The sequence below is a fragment of the Protopterus annectens genome, chromosome 2.part1 (assembly GCF_019279795.1).
Source record: "Protopterus annectens isolate FY-2018-M chromosome 2.part1, PAN1.0, whole genome shotgun sequence".
In the NCBI taxonomy this organism is placed as follows: Eukaryota; Metazoa; Chordata; order Ceratodontiformes; family Protopteridae; genus Protopterus; species Protopterus annectens.
This window is the reverse complement of record NC_056729.1, coordinates 346,242,758-346,268,376: the sequence shown is the minus strand read 5'-3', so window position 1 is coordinate 346,268,376 and position 25,619 is coordinate 346,242,758. Positions and strand designations below refer to the sequence as shown.

Below are 25,619 nucleotides of genomic sequence, written 5' to 3'. Positions count from 1 at the left end.
ACTGTCTGGTGGACCTCGGCCATAAACAAACTATACAATAGGAGGAGGAAGCTACTACATGATAGAGCAAAATCCCAAAAAGGGAAGGCATCTCTGATCAGTATTAGCAAAAAAACTACGGGCACTCATAAAATCGTCTAAGGCCAGCTTCGAGAGAAAAATTGCAAAGGACACCAAGGATAATCACAAGGCTTTCTTTAGTTATGTTAGGAACCTGGGTGGGAATTCCCAGATATGCTCAGAATTAGTCCAAAATGACAAAAAATACACCGAACCCACAGACATTGCCAACATCCGAGCTGACAGGTTCAGCGCAAACTTCTCCCCCCTCCCCACCAAAAGGGCAAATATCTATCCCAGCAGAGTGCTGCCACCCTGAAATCTCAGATGCTCAGGTAAGAGCCGCCCTCTCCAAAGCAAAAAACACAGCATCAATGGGACCAGACGGTGTCCCGGGCTGCGTCCTACATGAACTCCAAGAAGAGCTAAACCCAAACATAAAACTACTGTTCAGTCACAGCCTTACTACAGGATATGTATCCAAAGAGTGGCGTACAGCAACAGTGGTCCCTCTCCACAAAGGTGGTGCCTCAACAGATCCTGGAAACAATCGCCCCATAAGCCTGACTAGCTTGGTCTGCAAAGCTACGGAAAGGATCATCATGGACCTCATAAATAAAGATATTGGGGACCTACAGACACTGGATCCTACCCAGTTCGGCTTTAAGGGCAGATCCTGCCTCTTAAACCTGGTTGATTTCTTTGAAACAGTCACCAAGGCCATTGACGAGGGGAAGGTGGTCCACACAGCCTACCTGGACCTCGCAAAAGCCTTCGATACAATACCCCACGCGGGCATTATAGATGAGCTCACCAGCTTAAATATAAACCCCTATGTCATTAGACGGGTTGCACACTGGCTCAAGGACAGAACCCACATGGTTAGAATTGCTGGAGCCATATCAGACTCCAAACCAGTTACAAGTGGCGTCCCACAAGGCTCAGTCCTGGGACCTCTCTTGTTCGGTATATATTTCTCAGAGGTACAGGCCAACACAGGACTGTGGCTGACCAAGTTTGCAGATGACTGCAAACTAGTGGCTGACCAAGTTTGCAGATGACTGCAAACTAGCCGCCATAATCGACTCTGCAGCCGACACAAGCATCCTACAAAAGGGCCTCATAGAAACAGACAACTGGTGCCAGAGCCATGGCCTCAAGCTAAACGCCAAAAAGTGTATAATCATCCCCTTTGGCAAAAACAAAGTGCCCACAAATTACCACATAGGTGGTAATCCATTAAGCACGGAAGAAGTAATTAGGGACCTGGGGACTCAAGTTGACAGCAATCGTTCATTTGAAAACCACGTGGCCAAAGTGGTTAGAAAAACATTTTATATACCCCACCTAATCATGAAGGGATTCACATCTAGATCAGGGGAGGTCATCGTGCCTCTTTACTCATCCCTCATCAGGCCCATAATTGAGTACAATGCCCCTTTTGGGAGGTACCTCACCAGACACCTGCAGCAACCAAGAGGATCAAAGGGCTCAAACAGATGCCATATGCTGCCCGGTTAAAGAAACTCCAGCTCTACTCAGTGGCATACCGCCTGCTCAGAGGCGATCTGTGCCTGATGTATAAAGCCATGTCCAACCCAGAATAAATGGACATGCTGCACCTCAGAAAATCCAAATCCCATCGAGCTGCGCTCTCGAGAGACTTGAACCTCAGCACTGAAATAAATAAATAGGACATGCTGGAGGGACAGATTCATAACCCAGAGGCTCCCTTCACTCTGGAATAAAATCCCAGCCCAGGTTAGGCAGAGTCCCTCATTGACTCTCTTCAAGAGGAATCTTGATGAGTGGATGGGAGATCGTAGGTTTACCCCGGGTATCACTTCTGTGTCACTGTTAGACAGAGGCACAGTATACTAACCTTGAAAAAGGGCATAGCAAAATTAATTTAAAATGGGTGGCGAAAGCCAAACACACTGACCAGGCTTATAAATGCCCTAGGGCAGATAGCCTAGTATGAACCTATGAACAGTGAATACACTTGAACATCTACATTTATGGTAAGTGCACACAACTGTACTATGTTCTTCGTATTTCACTGTTGCAGTCATCACACATGGGTAGATTCCCAAAGCTGAAGGGTGGAGGCAGTCAAGAAGGGTTGGGGCTGGCTAGTATGCCTTACAGGACTGCTGTTGCAAAACCCTCCCTGGATTTGGAAAAGATAGGCAAGTGGCAATGCTTGGTGAAGGTATGTACAGAACTCCAGGTAGCAGCTTCCAGGATGTCCCTGGTAGGGACTCCCCTGAGGAATGCTGTAGAGGTAGAAGTTGCCTCAGTGGAATGAGTTCTGACCCCCTGAGGGGTTGGTTTCCCATGGTGCTTGTAGCAGAAATGGATGCAGTGTGCTATCCATTTAGAAATTGTTTGCTATGAAATGGCCTTGCCCTCTGCCCCTGGTGCAAAGATGACTAGTAACTGGTCAGATTTCCTGAAGGGCTTAGTCTTATCCACGCAGAATCTGAGCTGTCTGTGCACATCCAACGAGTGCAGGATCCTTCCCCCTTTATTTTGAGGATTAGGGAAGAAGGCTGGCAAATAGATTGGCTGAGAATCACACTGGACACCACTTTAGGCATAAAGGAAGGGTCAGTACTGAGGAAAACCCTGTCAGCATGTCCACAGCCATAAGTGCTTGAAGCTCGGTCACTCTTCTAGCTGAAGTGATGGCCAGACGTAAGGCTGTTTTCCAAGACAGGAATTTTAACGCTGCAGGCTCAAAGGGGGGTAGCTTGCGCTTTTCCAGTACAAAGTTAAGGTCCCAAGCAGGGATGGGTGCTCTCCTTGGTGGCCTTAAGTTGTTTGCCCCTCTCAGGAACTGTTTGATAAGAGGGTGAGAGAAGAGAGGCGGCACAGTGTTGTAATGAGCTGAAATGGCAGAGGCATGGATCTTGATGTGGAGAAGGATAGGCCTCTGTGGAGTAGATCTGCTAAGTACTCCAGGATTAGAGACAGGGAAGGGCAGAGTTGTGTCCTCTCCTTTAGACTGAATCCAGGAGCAGTACCTTTTCCACTTATTAGCATAGGATTTCCTTGTACTCTGTCTTTTGGCCTCAAGAATAATGTCCACCACCTGCTTGGTTAGGCTGGTTACTAGGGGAGATTTCAAGGAATAAGCTAGGCTGCAAGATTTAGGGTTTGCAGTTGCGGATGCCAGACCTGTCTTCCCTGCTGATAGAGCAGGGTTGGGTTCTGTGGTAGGTGCCAGGGTGGCACTAGTGACAGGCGGTGCAGGAGTGGGTACCAGTGCTGGCGTGGCCAGTATGAGGCAATCAGAATTGTCCTTGGTCTGTCCTGTCTTATTTTGAGCAATACTCTTGGGAGAAGGGGTAGAGGGTGAAGGCATAGATTGAGAGATTTACCCATTGGATGGATAGGGCATCCACTTTCCAGGCCCCGCGGTGAGGTGTCCTGGCAGAATTTGCTAAGCTGGTGATTGCAGGGGGAGGCAAAGATCTCCCCCTCTGGGGTCCCCCATTTCTGAATCAGGAGCTTGAAGATGCTGGACTGTAATTGCCACTCATGTGGGTCTAGGAGATTTCTGCTTAAGTCGTCTGCCAGGGAGTTTTTGTTTGCCTGGCACGAATTGAGCTTGCAGATCGACCTGCATGTCTAAGGCCGTGTTCCACAGGGTCATGGCTAGCCTGCAGAGTGGGCAAGAGCGGGCTCCCTCCTGCTTGTTGATGTATCACATAACTGTGGTGATGTCTGTTTTTATTAGCAGGTGTCCTGGTGAGAGTAGGGATCTGAAAGCTGTCAGAGCATGCTGTACAACTAGCAACTCTTTTTGGTTGATGTGCAGATGAATTTAACTTGGGCTCCAGTGGCCCTGAATGCACTTGCCGTCCATGTGTGCCCCCCAGGCATAGTCCGATGTATCTGTGGTTAGGGTCTGGGCGACATGGGGTTGACTAAAGGGCAGTCCCTTGTTCTGGTCGCATGCTGCTCCCCACCAAGGAAACTCTGTCCTTAGACAGGGTATTATAGGAATGACAGTTTCCAGGTCCTGAGAATGTTGGCACCAAACACTTACGTACCACTGAAGTTTTCGCATATGCAGCCTGGCATACAGAATAAGTAGGATGCATGAGGCCATGAACCCTAGGGCCTGCAGGATTTTCCTTGCAGATAGCTAGGTTCTGCTGGCCATTTGAGCAAAATAGTCTAACAGAACTGTTTTTCTGGAGTGAGGAATGCCATCTGGGATGCTGTGTCCAAGCTTGCTCCCAGGAATACAATCTTTTGACTGGGGCCTAGCTTTGATTTCTTTTCGTTGACTGTGTATCCCAGGGAGGTTAGAAAGTTTTTTTTTTTTTTTTTTTTTTTTTTTACAAATGTCAGGTGCTGCACAAGTAATTCTTGACTGCCTGCCTGAATCAGGCAGTCGTCTAAGTACGGGTAAATTTGAATATTTCTCTAACTACAGTAAGCAATGGCTGGGGCCAGGCATTCTGTGAATACTCTGGGAGCAGTGGATAAACCAAACGGAAGTGCAAAGAACGGATAATGCATTGATCCTGCCCTGAAACATAGGTATTTCCTGCATGATTCCCTTATAGGGATGCACAGATAGGCTTCGTTTAAGTCTAGGGTGGCTAAGCAGGTATCTTTGGCTAGCATAGGTAGAAGCTGCTGCAGGGTGAGCATTTTGAATTTTGGTACCACCAAGAAGGTGTTTAGAATTTATATATCTAGGATTGGGCGCCAAGTGCCCTCTTTTCTGGTTACCAGGAAAAGTCTGGAATAGAATCCTTGACCTGTTCCGCAGGAACAGGTTGAATCTCCCTTATAGATAGCAGTTCTTGAACTTGGTTTTGCACCTCTGCCCACTGGTTTGGAGGGAGGTCTGGGAACCCTTTTGGGGTTGGAAGTGAATGGAAATACAATTTGTACCCCTGGGATACAATGTTGAGGATCCATCAGTCTTTGGTGATGGAAATCCAATTTTCTGCATGAAGGGCAAGTTTTCCTCCTAAGGGCACAAGCAGTTGGGCAGAGGTGGGGAGTGGAGTAGAGAAGTCATTGGGAATTCTTTCTGTAAGGGGGTGGCTTAGCACTCCCTGCTTTAGAGGTGGAGGCCCTCCGTTGCTTAGATCTCTGCATACCCTGAGACTGTAGTCTGGGGGGGGTCTGTTTCCCCTGGGTCTAGGTTGAGATGGCCTTGAGGGGGCTGGAAAGGAACAATGTTTCGAGGGGCAATGCCTACTGAATCTAGGAGGCTGTACTTGCAAAAATTCTTTGACTGTCTGCATAGATTTAGCTTTTTCTTCCATCTTTTTATAGGTTGGTACTAGGCTATCGGCCCTAGGGCCTATGCAAGCCTAGCCATAACAATTCCCTGGATATTTCTTCCCACAATATTTACTTCTCTGGGCCCCTGTCTAGCAGGGCAACTGACATGATCCCCGGGGTGAATTTCCTATCTCCCATCCAATCAAGGTTCCTTTTGAAGAGGGCCAATGAGGCTCTCTACTCGACATGTATGGGCAGTCTTCTGCTCTGGTGCCAAACAGATTGTCCTTGTTCAAAGGAGCTTCTAGTAACTTTGATTTGACATGGTCTGGCAAGGTCTGCTCCTTAAGCCAAGCATGCCTTCTCAGTACAGAACCAGTGACTGCTGCCCTGAAAGATGCTTCTAGGGTGTCAAAGCCACGCTGCAATGTATGCTTGCTGATTTGGCTTGCAGAATGCATAAGCTCTTGCAATTCTTTATTTTCTGCACAGTCTGTAAAGGTAGCTATTTTTTGCTTAATAAGTTCCATAATATGTTGCTGGTACTTCAGCATGTGAAACCTGACAATTCAAAGCCCTAATGGCGAGAATTGCAGAGGTATATACTTTCTTGCCCATCTGTCCAAAGCTCTGGAATCCCTGTCCGAAGGGGTGGGATTCTACGCTGTAGTTGCCTTGATACCTTTAGGCCCCTGGGAGATTACCTCTGGGTCAAGCAGTCGGATTTTTGAAAAGGAATTTGTGAAGTCAGGTACTCTGTAGTACCTGTCTGGTTTTCTAGGAGCAAGGGGGTAAAGTATCAGGAGTTAAACTGGATTCCATAAAGACATCATGCACAACATCCAGGACTGGGGGTATTTGCTAAAGGCCTATGACGTGGCAAATCTAGAAATTCTCCGAGTCTCTTTTCGGATTGAGGATAGTCCTGGCATTCCCAAAGGAAATGCTCTCTTAAAGTATGCAAAGTTTCACCAAAAGAAAAGTCCTCTGGGGGAGAGGCAGAGGGAATGGATTCCTCTGCATCTGAATCCTCATAAGCAGATAAGGGCATGTCTTCATAATCAGATACCTCAGAGCCGGACTCTTGATCTGCTGAAGCTGCTGGGGACTGGTCTCTTTCTCTTAACAGGGGAAGGCTGGCTTCCCCTCATCAGCATAATAAGGTCTTCTGCCATTTTAAGCATTTGATGATGTGGCAAGGAAGCATGTGCATGCGCTTGGGTCTTCGGTTTTCTAGCCGTAGCATGTGTTCTTGGCCTTAGAAATTCTGTAGTTTTAGACAGAACTGAAGACTCGAAAGTAGTCGTTGGCTTGTGTCGAACATCGGTAGTGCGAAGTACTTTCTCAGAAGTCTATGCCTGCTCAGCGGCTCCGGATCCATCCAAGGTAGAGACATCCGCAGGTTCCCATAGTCGAAGAAGAGTCTCGAGGTATACCAGACTCCAAACGGGTCTCGGTAGAGGCCTACGAATCCACTGAAGCGGGCATCAGGGGCTGCGAAAGTGCATCACTGAGTACTGGCGGACTGGCGACTAGCTTAACGGAAGCGTCGTCGGCAGCTTTGGACCTGTGCGGTCTGTCTCTGTCTTTATACTTCCATTTTTTCGGAATATCAGTAGTCTGAGCTTACCGAAGCCATTTCAGAATACGGAGATCGAGAACGCAAGTATTTAGTGACAGAAAGGCCCCGACAACGAATGGTTTGGGTGTTGAACAAGGCACAAAACAGACAGAGAGGTATGTTGTGGTCTGGGCCTAAACAGGTAACGCAGTAAGAATGAAAATCTCGGTGTGGTATTTGCTTTCCACAGGCAAGACAATTAACTTTTTCTGACATCAGTTAGAGCAAGAAAAAAGTATCCCCAATGGGGTACTTGGCTTTAGAAGGCTTCAGGATGATTCAATTCGTAAATGAAAAACTCAGGAAGCGGCTGACCGGCACTCATGTGAACTGCTTCTGCTATGGGCTCCTCGGCAAGAAAGACTGAAGTAATGGCGTCGGCTGCCTGTTTTTATACCCCTGATGACCCGACGTCAGACCTGGAACAGCAGCAACCAATGCAGAAATACTAAGTCTCTGGTATTTGGGCCTACTGAGGGCTACCTGCAGGCAGATAACCCAAGTGTGATGACTGCAATAGTGAAACACAAAGAACATCTGATCTCCAACCTCACACTTCATCTCAAGGTAAGTATGAACATGGCAATTATTCTTTTGATGAACATCTACTGGCGATGACAACACTTTTGTGAATGGGTGTTTGCTAAAGCACAAACAGTGAAGACGACAATCCTCAAATAAAATTTTCCAAAAAAATGACGAGTAGTAGAATGCCCAGACTTTCTTTTTAGTTACATACATTGTATTGCTCCATGTGATGAACACTTCACTGCAGTGAAGAAAAGTACTCTGGTAGACCAAAATTAAAGTATAAACTGAAACGGATTATATATCTTTATAATGAGTAAATATCTATAATCAGATAATTATGCCAGGAAAAAAAAATTACTACATATAAAAATATTTTTAATACTATCACAATGGAAAAGCAAGTTAAAAGCCTTACTTACTTTGTTTGAAAGCATGGTAGACATTCAGCAACGTCAAATGATCTCCATCGATGTGCGCAAACCTCATCTTGGCCTCATCAGCTGCTTTCTTTGCTTCCGTGGGGCGAACGAAACACTGTGGGACTAAACAAGGTTGGTATGGGCCCAACACAGACGCCCATAACGATGAGTCACGCATTCAAAGACAGATGAATAAGGCCTAGCTAGGTCAGTTCACAGAGCATAGGGCAGGGCAGGATGGGACTTTCATGGTCTCCAACTGCATCTTGGGCTGTCTACTACCTTGATATGGTACATCAACACCTAACCACAATCTGTAAGACAAGAGTGTTTCAAAGCTACGCAACACCTGATTAATAGCACTGTGACTAAAATAATACAATAGCAGTTTTTTGGGCAATAATTTTCACAAAATAAGTGCAAACATAATCTGAACACTTGAAAGAATGTACTGAAATTAATAGTTAAACAAGACTAAATACAAAGGACTGTTACCAAATTACTCTGATAGTTAAAATACCTTACTGCTTGCAATGGAATTTACCAGAGTAATTGTGGGTGTTATTCTCGGGAAACCACTTTTGAGTATTTCCTTACTGGGATACAGTGGACTTCAAAATAAGTCATCAAATGAGAATGCTATGAACAAACCCAAACAAAAGCCTATTGAACATACAGATTTTAGTACATGTATCCACTACTCACTGCCCTGCCCAACTGCTCTGAGTCTGAAAAACCTCACATTACTTTAAGAGCCGCATAGTTCAATATCAAATTTGAGAATTTTTTTCAAGCATATTAAATGTATTATAAAATCCAAATGTTTTATTTTAAATAACTAATACTTTCAAAAAAACCCAATTAAAATGTTTTAGAGAATTACATTCAACTGTTTATGTGAGGTATTTTAATATACAAAACACTGTACTGCATCCTAAATAACAATGTTTGACTGTGTGTGCGCATGTCAAAGCTAGCATACCTGCAATGGAGGAGATAGTACACACTAAATGTGAAAAAGACTTAAAACATTTGTTAATATTCAATTGAAACCAAGTTAAGTGTTTGCTTGTTAAAGAGCTTCTAAACAGGAGATGTACATGTGAAATTTTTGTCTATAAAAGATATGTGCATTCATCATAACAAGCAGTTTTCTGCTACAGCAGAAAATGTTCAACTTTGCAGACCAGTTCGCCAACTGAGCAGAATGTGCAATTTCCACAGCAGTAATGTACATTATACTGCACTAACTACTGCATTTAACTTCAAACTAAGGTTTTTAAAAACATAACTTTTAAATATTACACTTCTGTTAGATACAGTATGAATGCTGAATATTTTCAACAAATATTCTGAAAATTAAAATTGGTTTTATAAACTTGCAACTTTCCTTAAGATGCATCTAAAAAGTAACCTATTACTCTTGCTGGAAAGTTCTCCAGTTAGAGGACTGCAAGATTATAAGCATCAGTACCCACAATGAAGGAGCTACTAGAACAGGGTCATATCTATTAAGCAGCTTCACTACATTAAGGAGGACACAATCGCCACAAGTACACCTAAGCCACATACCGTATATGTCACACTTATAGCGTCAAATACTGTGAAATCTGAGATGCATCTTTATGATATCTCTCATCTATAAAAAGGGACCACCATTTACAGTAAGCCCTTTAATTAGGTTCCTCCTTTCCACCAATCACAAACTGGCAACTTTTTGAATGCTTCAGTTGTAAGGGAAATGCACAATCCTATAATGATGCATGGCACAACACAAAGCATCAGCTACACAAGTCTGCTTTTCCTTCACATCTACCAGTTGACTCCCAAACCATGACCGAGAATCTTCTTGCAAATCAGGAAAACAATGAAGTTTCAGAAATTCAACTGCTACCCACCTACAAGTTGTTGGGCAACCCATCAAGGGCATTTCTTGATGCAAGTTATGTAATAAATATGTTTAGTGCATCAGATCATCAGCATGAACCTCTCTGAAAGGTCCAGCAGCACAGCTGAAAACTATGCAGATTGCCACCACCACTAGTGTGTAAGGAGCAAGACGAATGCAGAACAGATGTCAGAAGTTTTTGAATCGTGCAGTGGTCTTATCAAGAACACAAGTGCTCAAGTTGTAATGAAAACACTACCACTTGGAGAAGTGGAGGAAAACTGCCTAAATGGTTGTGGTTCTGACACCTGCAACAGACATTTATAAGCAATAAGCAAAGCATTGGAGGCAGCCACTGCTGCAGTGGAGAAGACTCTAAGCATAGCAATGGCCAGTGGGTGGAACTACCGGAGGACAAATGTTTCACAACTGCATGCCCTTCTAACCCTGTAGCAAGGATAAAAATCACCAATCTGTCTAAATGATAGCAACTCTTCTGGGAAGCATCCACAATGACTGAGGCATCTAATGTATGAAAGGTCCACTCTCTCCTGGGTTTTGTTCCCATGAAAAAAGGGAAGATGAATGGAACTGGTTTGTGAACAAAATGGAAACTACTTTTAAGGAAACATGGGACTAATGAAGTTAAAAGGCTCAACCCAAGCGAGGGATCAAGGCAGGTTCTGCACATCAGCAAGCCTGAAACTGAAATCCTACTCACACACACAAAGCTACATGGAAGAGGACTTCATCCCGAGGATGAACCCCAGCACTGCTGAACCTGCACACTTAACAGTGAACAAGCAAGACTGTAAACATCAAGTTCAATACTCACAAAAAAGGGAACCTTCAAAGGGGAAAAGCCCACAAGCTAATCACCCAATAAGGAAGTGCTGAAGATTTTGCTGGTTTAGGCTGCAACCTCAAAAGACTTCAGTTGGAGAGGCTATGGAATACAACTCTCAAAAGGCAGCATCCTGCTGGAAGTGCTCTCCAAAGCAAACTGCAGAAAAGTAGTCCTAAATACGACAAAGTATGCTACTCTGGCATAGTGCAGCAATGGACACTGGACACCAAGAATTCATCCTGGACCTAAACCTTGAATAAAATACCCATTTGCCCTGAACAGAAGATGGTGACAGGACCAGACCACGTCCTCTCAAAAAATGGGACAACTGTACAGAGATGTAGACTTTAGGCCTGTTCCAAGAGTTCTGGTACAAAGAAACTCACTGCAAAGGTTAAATAAAGAACACCACCAATGGACTATGCCATGACACTCCTGATGATTAAAAAATCTCTCTCCCAGCTGGGCTGAACAGACAAATATATCCTCAACTCCCATCCCACACACACACCTAGATCGCAATCCAGGTTACAGCAAGCTAGACAGTAGAATCCAGCTTCTAATGGCTCAAGGTGGGCTGCAAAAGGGGTAATGGATGCTTGGGTTTACTCTTAGGATGGCGGTGAGATTTCATCTTCCTCTTACAGTGGGGTACAGGAAGCAGGAAATGGCACAGAAGAAAGGGTATGTGCCCTCCTCAGGAGACCATTCACCAGGTCTTAGGACACCTGGCCAAAAAGTACGCCTCTCCTTAAAATGAGAGTACTGCATACTGTTACTCTGCCAGTCCTCAGGAGACAACAGCCTCTAACACACCACTCTCCAAGTACATGCCTCACTCTGTGGCTTTACCTATAATGTCTACACAGCACAAATTACAGAGAGCCACCCATCCAATCAGAGTGGCTATACACAGTATCTGGATGAAGTCTTCCTTAAGTTCAGACTGCAGAAGGTTCTCAGGCTTGCCCAATGTCAATTTCACTAGAATGGATCAGAATCTGGAAAGATGAGAAAATTCTGAGGAACACAAGATCCAATATAACAAAGTACAATCTCTTAACACACTTATCCAAGCTCTCAACTATCCTTAAGGCACCAAATGGGTGAAACATACAGGTCCTGGAATTAGCACTGGTCCAAAGAAACCACATAAGAGTCAGATATGGGATGCTTAAAGATTAATAACTTCAAAAAGTCTGAGCTTATACCTGGTGCAATATGTCACATCAATGAGAGACGGTTCCAAAGAAGGTATGACCATGAAATCTAAATGCTCCTTCCTTGGGAATGAACCCTAAACATTGCGGGGGGGGGGGGGGCAGTACATGCCAGAAATCATGTATGAAAATAAATCCCTAAACAAGAGCCATCTAAGGGAGAGCACAAAGGAAGGAACAGCTTACTGTTCTTGCCCATCTCTGACAAAGTGCTACAAAACTAACAAGAGTTTCAGTGCCCCAAATCATCCAACTCCATACAAGAACTTACACAAAAGTCAGTGCCCCAAATCATCCAACTCCATACAAGGGCTTACACAAAAGTCAGTGCAACAGACATGCCACATATCAGGCAGACAAGGACCAACAAGCACAAGCTGGTAAAACAGGAACACAGTTGAACAGGCCTGTACCAGATGTGGAGATGGCATCAAATCATAGCCCCTGAATGTGTCATTCCATATCAGTCACTTAAGCTCCCACCAAGTTTCAACAAAATGTCTGACATCCTGTGCCTCAAACAAAGACCTCAGTGCAGGGTCAACCACAACACATCCTCAGCCAATATGTGCAACATTGCTGGGGTTTTTGAAATTCCAGACACCTTGGCTTCAAGTTCTAAAGATGAAGGATGACCAGATCAGGCTGGACAGCCCTCAACCAGGCCATATGAGAGGAGGATGGATAGCACCAGCATCACATAACATACTTTCCAAGGTGAGAGAGAGCTTTCCCAGCCCTCTGTTTCACCACCACTGTGGAGGAGAACAGGCAGGGGCTTTAAAAATAATTAAAAAAAAAAAAAAAAAAAAACACCAATGAGAAAGACTCCCTGTTGCTTTAGACAGTGTGTGTGTGTGTGTGTGTGTGTGTGTGGGGGGGGGGGGGGGGAGTTGTGTACTTACTATAACTTGGCATCTTTGCTATCCAGTGTCATTACTCATCACAAATGGGTCTTGGATCCAAGCCAGTAACTTCTTGGATAGATCCAGAGCTCAAGCTCCTCCACTTCCCATAATCCTTTGCTACCTTCTAACCCTCAGATTGAGTCTGATAAATTAGTAGAAAAGGAGAAACTGTAACAGAAGGCCAAAAAAAATTATCACCTAAAACAAGCCAATGCAGCTTTGCCCGAACCCCCAGAAGGAACGGGGAAAGTAGGGCAGGAATGTGATGAATAATGATACTGGATAGCATAGATGCCAAGTACATTAATTTTATCTGATGCTATCCATGTCACTATTCATCACAGATGGGTCAGAGTCCCCAGCTACTATGTAGTCTGGGTGTCCTCAAAGGAAGAATATGCCGGAGCAAGAAGGAACCAAACGAAGCCCTGTACCTAGACACAAAGTCCAATTTGTAGTGCAAAATAAAAGTATATGGATTAGACCAAGTCGCAGCAGCACAAATTTCATCAAGGGAAAGTCTAGCCAAAAAGGCTGATGTAGCAACAGACCTAGTAGAATGGGCCTTAACCGGTCTGGATAATTCTAAATGCCTACTAGCATAAATGGGGGAGATGCAACTAGCAATTCACCTGGAAACACTTTGGAGACTGCCTGACGCTTTCTGTTTTGAGAGAAGGCGACAAAGAGTTGGTTCCACTTTCTAAACTCATCAGTCCTTTTTAGATAAAAATGTAATTGTCTGTGGACATCTAAACAATGCAAGATATATTCTCCTTTACTAAAGTAATTAGGGAAGAAAAACCAGTAGATGAATCAAGTGATTGAGATTACCTTCCGATGCCACTTTAGGGAGGAAGGAAGTATTTTTTTCTAAGGGACACCCTGTACTTATGGAAGATCATGAATGCAGGCTTAATACACAGAGCCTGGAGTTCCGAGACCCTCTTGACCGAAGTAATGGCCACTAAAAAGGCCATCTTCCAGGAAAGGAATTTAATGTCACATGAACCAGCTGGTTTATTAAAAGGTTTTTGTGTTGGGGACTGTAGCACCAAGGTCAAATCCCATGGCAGGGACGGATCCTTAATAGGTGGACTAAGGAGAAAAAACCCTTTCCGAAAGGCTCAACACAGTTTGGAAGAAAAGGCAAGCTCATTGCTAACATGGAAATTGGAGATGGCAGCCAACTGGAGCTTAATGGTAGAAAAACCTGCCCCACCCTGAAAAGGGGAATACAAGAATAGCAAACTATCAGGAACAGGGGCTGAAAAAGGATCCAGATTTCGTTGTTTGGCCCAAATGGAAAACCTTTTCCATTTACTGGAATACACCTTCTTAGTAGAGTTTTTGAAAAGTTAAAATAATGCTCCTCATCAGGGAAGGAAGCCTGGACTGCAAAAGTATTACGGGAACTGGAGAAACCATGCGGTTAGACAAAGGGTCCGGAGACTGGGAAGTGGAAGCCCCCCAAGGATAGGAAATAAGATCTGGAATGGGATCCAGTATCCAAGGTTGGTACTTCAGATGAGACGTTAGGAAGGAGAAGCACGCCTGATGAGGCCAGAAAGGGGCGATGAGGATGAGTGGAGTCTTTGGGCGAAAAGCTTCCTGAAGGACTTTGGGTATTAGGGGAATAGGAGGGCAATCACAGAGGAGACCCGGAGGCCAATCATGACCTACAGCATCCCTGGGTGACTCCCCTGATGGGGGGGATCAGGGCAAAGTAATTATTGCAGTTGTGGCTGACTTGGGAAGCAAAAAGTTTGCAGCAAGGCTGACTCCAATTGCTGAAGATCTGTCCTGTTACTAACAAACTCAGGGACACTTGTGAGGATTCAAGATGGATTTGCTGAGTCTGTCGGCCAACATGTTGGAACTCCTGAGTATATGAGCTGCAAGAAGAAAGTGCCTGGATGACATTGCCCATTCTCACACTCTCATGGCTTCTCTACACAGAGAGCAAGACCTTGTGCACCTTTGATTTCTGATACATCAGACAACAGCCATGTTATGCTGTCCGTCTGAATTGCTACAGTCCCCAGAGGGAATCACTCCTGAAAGGCTTGCAGCGTTAGGAGAACTGTTCTCATCTCAAGGACGTTTAAGTGCAATTTGGTCTCAGCAGGGGGGGGGGGTGTGCCTTGAACTGTCCTGCCCTGGAAATGCCACCCCTACCCCCAACAGGGAGGCATCCGTGGTCACTGTGGCCTTGGGCGGGGGAAGACAAAATGGCCTGCTTAGAAACAGGTCCTGAGACTGAAGCCACCAAGCACGATGATTCCTGCACACCCGAGTCAACTCTATCTTCATGGACATGGGCTGAGAAAGAATGGACCACTGGACTGCCAGTGCCCACTGGAGAAAGAATAGTTGTGTAAAATCTTACCATAACCATAGATGTCCTTCTCTTCCATATTGCAGTATTCTGGACCCTTGGGTTCCCTTCTCTTGCTACCCGAACATCTGCCAGTATTCAAAAGCTTCTTGCCACTGCTAGGTGCATGGGACGTTTGACATAGGTAGGGGAACGTGGGCCATAAAAGTGACATCTGCACGCACCAGACCTCAGAATTGAGCGCCCCAGTCCCAGGAAAAACTGTGGATTCCACTGCTATCCAAGAAAGAATAGTTGTATACAATCTTACAATAACCATAGACGTCCTCCTCTTCCATGTTTCAGTATTCTTACTGTGAGATCCTCCGCCTCAGGCAACCTGACTGCTTATATGCAAAAGCTAAAGCTTGGTTGCTGCTAGTGCGTGGGACGTCACAAGCAGAGCCATAAATGTGACGTCTGCACGCACAGACCTCAGAAAGTACAGGTGTGGACACTTACCAACAACAGTGAATACACTCGAACATCTACATTTATGGTAAGTGTACACAAATGTACTATGTTCTTCCTGCTTCACTGTTGCAGTCATCACATTTGGGTAGATTCCCAAAGCTGAGGAAATGGGTGGAGGGAGTCAAGGAAAAGTACAGTTGTGTACACTTACCATAAATGTAGATGTTCGAGTGTATTCACTGTTGCAGTCATATTTGAGTTATCCTGCTGGCAGGTTGCCCTCAGTCGGCTTGAATTCCAAAGTCTTGGGTCCTGCGTCGGTTGTCACCTCTTCCCTGACGTCAGGTCATCAGGGGTATAAAAGATGCAGCAGACACCATTTTATTCAGTTTTTCTTGCCCCAGATGTCAGGTGCCCCCAAAAGGGTAGGCTAAAATTATGTAAATAAAACATACATGCACCAAAATAAGCTTTACCTTCATCTATAAGCAAATACACCACCTAGGCTGTAAAGATTAGAGAAGTAGAGAAGAGTTCCAGCAAAAATAAGGGGGATGGCGGGTGGGTAACCTGGACTGCAACAGTGAATACACTAGAACATCTACATTTATGGTAAGTGTACACAACTGTACTATGTTCTTCGTGTTTCACTGTTGCAGTCATTACCATTTGGGTTGAATCCAAAAGCTATGGTTGGGGGGCTGGAGCTAAACAGCATTAGGAGTGGCTATGAGGCCCTGCAGAACTGCAGTGGCAAAGCCTGCCCTGGATTTAGAGTTAAGAGGCAAGTTGTAATGTTTTGTAAAGGTATGCACTGAACTCCAAGTAGCAGCCTCTAAAATGTCTTTGGTTGGTACTCCCCTGAGAAAGGCTGCAGAAGTGGCTGCACCTCTGGTTGAATGTGGCCTAATGCCCTTAGGCACTGGTTTGCCATGCTGTGAGTAGCAGAAACAAATGGAGTGACCTATCCACTTTGAAATAGCCTGCTTGGAGATCGCCTTTCCTTGTAATGCTGTGGCATATGCCACTAGCAATTGTTCTTTCTGAAAATTAGAAGTTATGTACTCACCATAACGTTCCATCGGAGTAGGTGTATTCATTTGTCTGCAACCTGTGGGTTATGGATCCGACATCGGATCCGAACCGGCATGGTTAACCAGCTATGGATCCAAGCTCTCAGCTCCTCCCCTCAACCATAATGCCCTGCTCTCCCTACATGACCTCAGATCGAGTTTGCCAACAGCATAAACACCCTGAAAAGGGTAACACAACATATGCAGGAAACTGAAAGGCCAGGGGGATAGGAGGGCGGGATGGTTGCAGACAAATTAATACACCTACTCAGATGGAACGTTATGGTGAGTACATAACTTCTAAATCTGAAGTAGGAGATTCATTTGTCTGCAACCTGTGGGACAGAGTCCCCAGCTACCTGAATCTTGGGCCATCATGGAAGGATATTCCGAGCACCGCAGAGCCAAAGGATGCTCTACCCCTAGATGTAAGATCCAACTTGTAGTGGGAAATAAAGGTATGAGATGAAGCCCACGTGGCTGCTGCACAAATATCATCTAGAGGAATCCTAGCCTTAAAGGCTGCCGAGGTAGAGACTGACCGGGTTGAATGGGCATGTACACCTCCGGTGGGCCTTCCCGAAGCTTGATAAGCTAGTAAGATACATTGTGAAATCCAGCGAGATAATGAGACTTTGGAAATTGGCTTGCCCAAATTAAATTTAGCAAAGAAAATGAACAACTGGTCGGATTGCCTATGACCAGCAGTCCTGTTTAGATAAAATCTAAGTTGCCTGTGAACGTCTAAGGAATGAAGCTTGTATTCACCCTTGTTTTGATATTTAGGGAAGAAAACAGGGAGGTTAATGGATTGATTAATGTTTGCTTCAGAAGCTACCTTAGGAAGAAAGGACGGGTTGGTCCTGAGGTAAACCCGGTCCGGATGAAAGACCAAGTAAGGAGGTTTAGCTGATAATGCTTGAAGCTCTGAGACTCTCTTGGCCGAAGTAATGGCTACTAAGAAGGCGGTCTTGAAAGATAAGAATTTCAGATCTACCGTAGTCGCCGGTTCAAAGGGGGGGGGGGGCGGTCAAGGCCTGAAGAACTAAGGAAAGGTCCCAAGGAGGAATCGCTTGCTTTATAGGGGGCCTGAGAAGAAAAGTACCTTTAAGGAAAATCTTACACAATTTAGCAGACATCAGTGGACTGGAATCATGACCAATGTGATAATGAGAAATTGCCGCAAGTTGTACTTTGACCGTGGAACTGCTGGCACCATCATTAAAAGAGTGGTTAAGAAGTCAAGCACCAAAGGGAGAGGAACTGAGAAGGGGTTTAGGCCTTGCCGCTCCGCCCACAAAGAGAACCGCTTCCACTTGCTACGGTAGACTTTCCTAGTGGATGGCTTATGAGCTGCCACCAGGATGGCCTTAACAGGGGACGAAATACCAGGAGTCCTGATCAGGAGTGGAACTGGAGCAGCGGAGGTTGTCCAGGTTCGGAGGAGATAAGTGGGATGGATGAGAAATCAGATCCGGAATGGGATCTAGAATCCAAGGAGGATTCACTGAGTGAGACCTTAGGAAGGGGAACCAGATCTGTCGAGGCCAAAAAGGAGCAATGAGGATCATTCTGCACCACAACCGAGAGGCTTTCTGAAGAACTTGGAGCATCAGAGGCAAGGAGGGATAAGCATAAAGAAGACCGGGTGGCCAAGCATGCACCAGAGCGTCTCTTGGGGAACCTCCGGGAGGAGGTATCAGGTGAAAAACTGTCGCATTTGGTGTTTGAGGGAGGCAAAAGATCGCAACAAGGAGTTCCCCACTGTGCGAAGATGCGTTCCGCTACCCGAGTATTGAGAGACCACTCGTAGGGGGTGAGAATGGTGCGACTGAGTTTGTCCGCCAGGATGTTGGACCGACCCGGAATATGCGTTAATATGAAAAAGCGGTTGGTGGAGATTGCCCATTCCCACACTCTCATGGCTTCTCGACAAAGGGGGTAAGACCTGGTTCCTCCCTGTTTGTTGATATACCAGACAACAGACATGTTGTCCGATTGAATCGCAATTGTTCCCAAGGGAAGAAAGTCCTGAAGTGCTAGCAACGCTAAGAGCACTGCTCTCATCTCTAGAACATTGATATGCAGCGAGGTCTCTGAATCGTCCCACGTGCCTTGGACCGTCCGGCCTGCAAAATGCCCCCCCCACCCGAGGCGGGAGGCGTCCGTGGTCACCGTGGCGAGAGGGGGAGAGGCACAAAAGGGGCGGCCTCCGTGGAGATCTGGAGAGTGTAGCCACCACAGGAGGGACCGATCGCAATGGGATGATGCATAGGAAGAGCAAGATACGACCACTGAACCATGAGTGTCCACTGAAGGATACGCATATTGAACCTGGCGAGAGGAAGAAGCGCAATCGCTGCCGCCATGGACCCTAGGGCCCTCAGGACCAACTCCGCCGGAACTGAGCTTGAGTGGAGAATGGCCCGCACCTGGAGCTGTAGACTTTGCACTCTGTCCGCTGTGAGGAAGGCTCTCAATCTCCTCGTGTCTAACCTGGCACCTATAAAATCTATGAGCTGCGTGGGTGCTAGGTTGGATTTTTTTGCGTTTATCGTGATGCCCAGGCGTGGAGCAAGATGGAGAAAGGAGTCTCGCGCCAAGAGAAGTAGATGCCTTGTTGGGGCGGTGAGAAGCCAGTAAGGAAAGACCTGCACCCCCTGAAGCCTCAGGTGGGCCGCTACCACTGCTAATACCTTGGTGAACACCCTGGGGGCTGTGGTGAGACCAAAGGGAAGGACCCGAAATTGGTAGTGACTGGCTCCCAGCCGGAAGCGGAGAAACCTCCTGGAGCGCCTGTCCATTAGTATGTGGTAGTATGCATCCTTGAGGTCTATGGAGCACATCCAGTGGTTTTCTCCCAGAAGGGGGAGAATAGACTGCAATGTAACCATTCGGAATTTCTCCTTGGGAACTGCCAGGTTCAAAAGAGAAAGGTCTAAAATTGGTCTTAGATCCCCGTCTTTTTTGGCACTAAAAAGAACCTGGAGTAGAACCCTAATCCGATCTGGTCTGGGGGGACGGGCTGGATGGCTCTTTTCTTTAGCAGATGGCCAATTTCTGCCAAAGCGGCCTCCCACTGACCGGGTGGAACGTCGGGGAGGGACTTCAATTTTGGCAAGTGAAGAAAGGGGATACGGTATCCTCTGGATATGATCTGGAGAACCCAGTGGTCTGATGTTATGGCCTCCCATGCCGCTAGGTGCTCCGAAAAACGTCCCCCGACTGCCTCCAGAGTGGAGCAGCCGGGCAACCCCTCAGGGCTGCTGCGCGGGCCGTTCAGAGAAGGGTTCTCTGGACCCGAAGTTCCTGGGAGCCCCTCTGCCCCCAGGGCGGCGTCCTCCCTGTCCTCCTCTGCCACGGAAGCACTGGTTGTCCGGAGCAGGCTGGGATTGCTGCGACTTCCGGAACCACATCTTCTTCTGACCCTTTTGGTTCCTAGAATAGGGCCTCTGGGGTGCAGAGAAGCGGATTCCGACGGCAGACAGCGTCTTCCCGTCCTTCTTGCTCTGGGTCAAAGTGTCGCGAACAGTTTTGCCAAAGAGGGCAGAACCATCGAAGGCGTTGCAAATGACGCCTTGAAGGGCTCGAAATCGCAATGCGGAGCCAGGCCTGGCGATCTAGTAACTAGGCCTGCCCTCGGCTCTAGCGGCACCTTCCGTAGCATGGGATAGTAGCCGCATAGAGGTATTAGTACGGACCTGAGAGTGGCCATACGGGTGGAGTGCAGCACTTTGTCCTCCTCCGACATGGACTCTGGGGGGCAGCGTATTCTTTATAAGATCGCTGCATCCTAATCACGTGCCAGGTAGTTCAGCGCCTCACTGAGAAGGTCGCTGAACTAAACATCCGCTTCCCAAGCGGTCCATCATCCGAGACTCCTTGCTCGGGGATGGACTGAGGGACTCTCCTGAGCAAGTTCCCTCTTGGTGGCCGCCGCCCGTCAACATGGCATCTACCGGAGGCCCCTTACTCCAATGGGCACGGTCAGCCGGGGGACTGAGAATACGGTCGGGCCTTTTGGGATTGGCTCCACGGTGTCCGGTTCCTTCCACGCCCTGGTGGTAATGAGGTCCACCAGGGGTCGGCAGGAGGGGACACCCAAGAGGTAGACGGGCCCGCTTCAAATGCCTCCAAGAACACGGACTCGTCCGAGGAAGACTTGGGGGCAGACCCCCTTATCAGGAGCATTTCCATGATGTCTCCAAATGAGACATCCTCAGGGTGACCTTGGGGAGCCTTCCCTTCCTCCAAGTCCGTGTCTTCTGTGAGACTGGGAGTCAATGTGCCTCCTTTGCACGTATGTTTTGCGGGAATATCCTCCGGGGGCTGTCAGAGGACTCCTGAAACAGTAACCTGTTCCAGGGAAGCTTGGGGCAAAGGTGGGCTGTCCCAAGGGCCGGATGGTGGAAGCCTGACCCAGTGCAGATGGAGCGCAGGGCGGGCGAAGCAAGTGCCGGGGTCCGGAGACCCTCAACAGGGCCCTCTCCACTACATCAAAAGCCGAAGGGAGCCGACCTCGACCAAAGGATCCGACAATCGGCTCCCCTCGGATCCGAGAGTGGATCGGAGCGGCGCGGCGCTCTGATCCGAAGGACAGTGCGCTCCGACACAGATGGCGCCGAAGGAGCACTGATCCCCGGATCCGGCTCGGATCCAGGCTCCGAGAGGTCGGATCCGGCACTCGAGGGCAGGGTCGGATCCGGTACCAAGTACTATCGGCGCCGACCCACCCCGGCTCGGCTGCTCGGCTCAACTGCTCAACCCCGGGTAGCGGGTCGGAGAAGGAGCAATTGGTTTAAAGAAGGGTCGAGCTCCCCAAGAGGGGAGGCAAGAGCACTCCCATCTGCATCTGGGCCTGGATGAACCTTCGCATCATCCGGTCCAGATCAGCGTCTGACAGGCTATAGGTCGATCTCGACGAGGCTACCGAGGTAGGCCTAGAGTGCCTCCTGGGTAGCCTCGACGGAGATCGGGTCTCCTCCTCCTCAGGTCCCGGTGAAAAACACACAGGTGACCGGAGCCGAGGAGGGGGAGAACCAGCAGACAAGGAGGCCGGGGGAGAAGCCCGCTTGGCTGGCGGGGCCGAAACAGAGGTCTCGGCCCGCCGCTTATGGTGCTTCTCCCTCCGGTCCTTCTTTCTAGCTTCCCCCTCCTCCAAACCACTACAGGGAGGTTGAGTCCCAGGAGGAGGAGGGGGAGCCGGAGAGGAGACAACCGTTGAAACGGTTACCCCCGAAGGAGCGGAGGCCGGAGCAGAGTCCGGGGGCAAAAGACCCTCCAAGACAAGCTTGGACCTCCGCTCCTTCAATGCCCTGGGGTTGAACCCTGCACAAATGGAACATGCAGAAGTGAGGTGTTCAACCCCAAGGCATCTAACGCACAGAGTGTGGCCATCAGCAGTGGAAAGCTTATGGCCACAGTCGGAGCACTTGGAGAACACAGCTTTGGGTTGATCAGACATCCCAAAATACTAAAAGTTACTTAAACTAAAGTTAAAGTAACTAAAACACACACAGGCCCAAACACACACTACGCTACCAGCGAGGGGAGGGATGAATAAAATTAAATTTAAAACACTAAAAAGTATAATAAAGCAATAGGGAAACCTAAACTTTCACATAACTTTCACACAAAAATTCAAAATTTAACACTTTAAATACTGAAAAACTGCACTTAGCTGAAGAGCTTAGGAACACAAATCTGGTCACCAGCGTGGCAAACAAGATCTGAGGTCATGTAGGGAGAGCAGGGCATTATGGGTGAGGGGAGGAGCTGAGAGCTTGGATCCATAGCTGGTTAACCATGCCGGTTCGGATCCGATGTCGGATCCATAACCCACAGGTTGCAGACAAATGAATCTCCTACTTCAGATCTTTAGTTTTGTCCAAGTAGATAGAATCTAAGTTGTCTGTGTACGTCCAAAGAATGCAAAACTTTCTCCCCCTTGTTCTGTGGATTTGGATAAAAAGTTGGCAAATGAATTGTTTGGTTAAGTGCTACACTGGATACCACCTTAGGCATAAATGTAGGGTTTGTTCTCAGAGAGACCCTGTCTGGATAAAAGATGATAAAGGGTTCCACAGCCATGAGAGCCTGTAGCTCTGAAATTCGTCTTGCAGAAGTTATTGCTAGGAGCAGAGCTGTTTTCCAAGATAAGAACTTTATATCCGCAGTAGCAGCTGGCTGAAAAGGAGGTAAGGTGAGTTTTTCCAAGACATAATTGAGGTCCCATGCAGGTATTGGCGTTCTCCTTGGAGGCCTTAAGTTTTTGGCTCCTCTGAGGTACTGCCTTAATAAAGGATGAGAAAAGAGTGGTGGGTTCTGTATTGTAATGAGACGAAATGGCAGAGGCATGGATTTTAATTGATGAAAAAGATAGGCCTTGTCCAGCATCTCAGTTAAGTACTGCAAAATCTGAGGAATACTTGGGACAGCTGTATCAGTTCCTTGAGCTTGGTTCCAAGCGCAAAATCTCTTCCATTTCCCAGCATAGGATTTTCTAGTACTAGACCTTCTGGCTTCTAAAATGACATCCATCACAGCTTTACTGAGAGGTGTGGTTTGTATGGCTACATTATCTGCCAGGTTTAGGTTCCTGAGTTGGCTGTGCAGAATCTGATTATTTTGCTGGGACAGTAGATGAGGTATTTGAGGTAAGGTCCAGGCTGGGCATTGGGACAAGTTAGATCAGATACCCGTACTGCCATGGCCAGTCTGGGGCAATCAGAATAATTTTTGGTTTCTCCTGCCTGACCTTTAGAAGTACCTTGGGGAGGAAAGGCAGTGGAGGAAAGGCATATACTGATAGGTTTGTCCAGTTGAAAGATAAGGCATCCACTTTCCAAGCTTGTCTGTGATAAGTCCTTGTGCAGAATCTTTTTAGTTGATTGCTTTGAGGGGAGGCAAACAGATCTAAGTCCGGGCGTCCCCATTTCTTTACCGTGCTGAAGACTTGTGGATCCAGGTGCCACTCGTGGGGATACATGAGGTTTCTGCTTAGTCTGCCAGAGTATTTTCCTTTCCTGGCAGGAATTGCGCCTGCAGATGAACTTAAGTCAATGCTGTGTCCCATAAAGCCATGGCATGTCTGCACAAGGGATAAGAATGAGTGCCCCCCTGCTTGTTTATGTACCACATGACCATGGTGTTGTCTGTCTTTATCAGTAGTTGTCCCGGATGAAGTAGGTCCTTGAAGGCTGTCATGGAATTTTGAACAGCTAGTATCTCTTTTTGATAGATATGTAGATGCTTTTGGTTTGTGGACCAGGTGCCCTGAATGCCTCTTCTTGCCATGTGTGCCCCCCAGGCATAATCTGAAGCATCCATCGTTAGGCTCTGCCTGGCTGGGGGTAGTGAGAATGGCTGTCCCTTGTTTTGGTGGCAAGCCTTTGTCCACCATCGAAACTCCTGTTGCAGGCAGGGAATTAGAGTAATCATTGTTTCCAGACTGTGGCAATGTTGTGTCCAGACACTTTTTAGGTACCATTGAATTTTCCTCATATGCAGTCTTGCATATGGAATTAGTAAGATGCAGGATGCCATGAGGCCCAAAGCCTGTAGAATTTTTCTTGCCGATAACTGGGCCTTTTTTGCCATTTCCTTGAAATAGGTAGTCAGTTGCCTTTGTTTGTCTGGAGTGAGATAAGCCATCTGGGCAGTTGTATTTAAGCTTGCACCCAAGAATATTATATCTTGAGAGGGTACTAGTTTTGATTTATTTTTGTTGACAGTGTACCCTAGGCATCACAAACGTCAGATGCTGTAGAGGAATGTCCTTGTTCTCTGCTTGTATGAGGCAGTCGTCCAAGTAAGGATATATTTGTATTCCTCTTTGTCTGCAGTAAGCAAGTACTGGTGCCAGGCACTTTGTGAAGACCCTGGGCTCAGTAGATAAGCCAAAGGGCAGTGCAGAGAATTGGTAATGCTTTGAGCCAGCCTTGAATCTGAGGTATCTTCTGCATGATTGTCTGATTGGGACATGCAGATATGCCTCTTTTAGGTCTAAAGTCACGAGCCAAGCCTTGCTGCCCAGCATGGGCAGAAGCTGCTGTAAGGTCAACATCTTGAAATTTGGTATATCCACGAAAGTGTTTAGAGTAGATAGGTCCAGTATTGGTCTCCATGCTTTGTCCTTTCTGGGTACCAAGAACAGTCTTGAGTAAAATCCTTGTCCCTGCTCTTGCTGTGGCACTTGTTGAATAGCCCTCATGTCCATGAGAGCTGCGACTTGTTTTTGAGCCTGTGCCCATTGATTTTTTGGCAGGTCTGGCCAACTGTTTGCCCTTGGCAGGGTATGGAAATGAAACTTGTAGCCTTGTGACACTGTCTAGAACCCATTTGTCCTGGGTTATAATGTGCCAATTTTGAGTACAAAGTGCTAGTTTTCCCCCTAAGGGTGCTGCCAGAAGATAAGTGCTTGGTCCAGGCAGGGGGAAGTCATTGGGACTGTTTCCTGTATGATTGTGCTTTGTCTTCTCCACCTTTGGAGGTAGAAGCACTCCACTACTTAGACCTGTAGGATCCTTGCGGCTGTGATCTGCCTCTAGGGCGTCTGGATCTGTCCCTTTGAGGTCGATCTAAGACTGCAAAGGACCAATTCTTTGTAAGCCAGTGCCTGCTAAATCTAGGTGGCTGTACCTGTAAGAAATCCTTGACCATTTGCATAGATTTAGCTTTGTCCTCCATTTTCTTTAACACCTCTTCACCAAACAAGGTATCATGTTGTAAAGGAGCATCTAATAATTTTGCTTTAACATGGTCAGGCAGATTTTGTTCCTTTAACCAAGCATGCCTCCTAATGACAGAACCCGTAACAGCGGACCTCTGCAGGAGGCCTCCAGAGACTCAAACCCACACTGCAAAGTATGCTTTCCAACTTGTTCAGCTGCATGCAATAAATCCTGCATTTCTTTGTTTTCTACACATTCAGAATTTGCCATCATTTTCTGTTTAAGCAGTGTCATGATATATTGCTGTTATTTGAGCATATGAAACTGGCAATTTAA

General features: G+C 46.8%; 1 protein-coding gene across 1 annotated transcript in view; it reads right to left on the bottom strand.

The window, feature by feature from the left end:
- Positions 1 to 25,619, bottom strand: part of DHX15 (DEAH-box helicase 15) — a 1,215,680-nt gene that overhangs the window by 238,974 nt on the left and 951,087 nt on the right. The window contains exon 16 of the mRNA XM_044062183.1: positions 7,885 to 8,007. Coding sequence (XP_043918118.1) covers positions 7,885 to 8,007 — 123 coding nt within the window. The remainder of the gene's footprint in view (positions 1 to 7,884; positions 8,008 to 25,619) is intronic.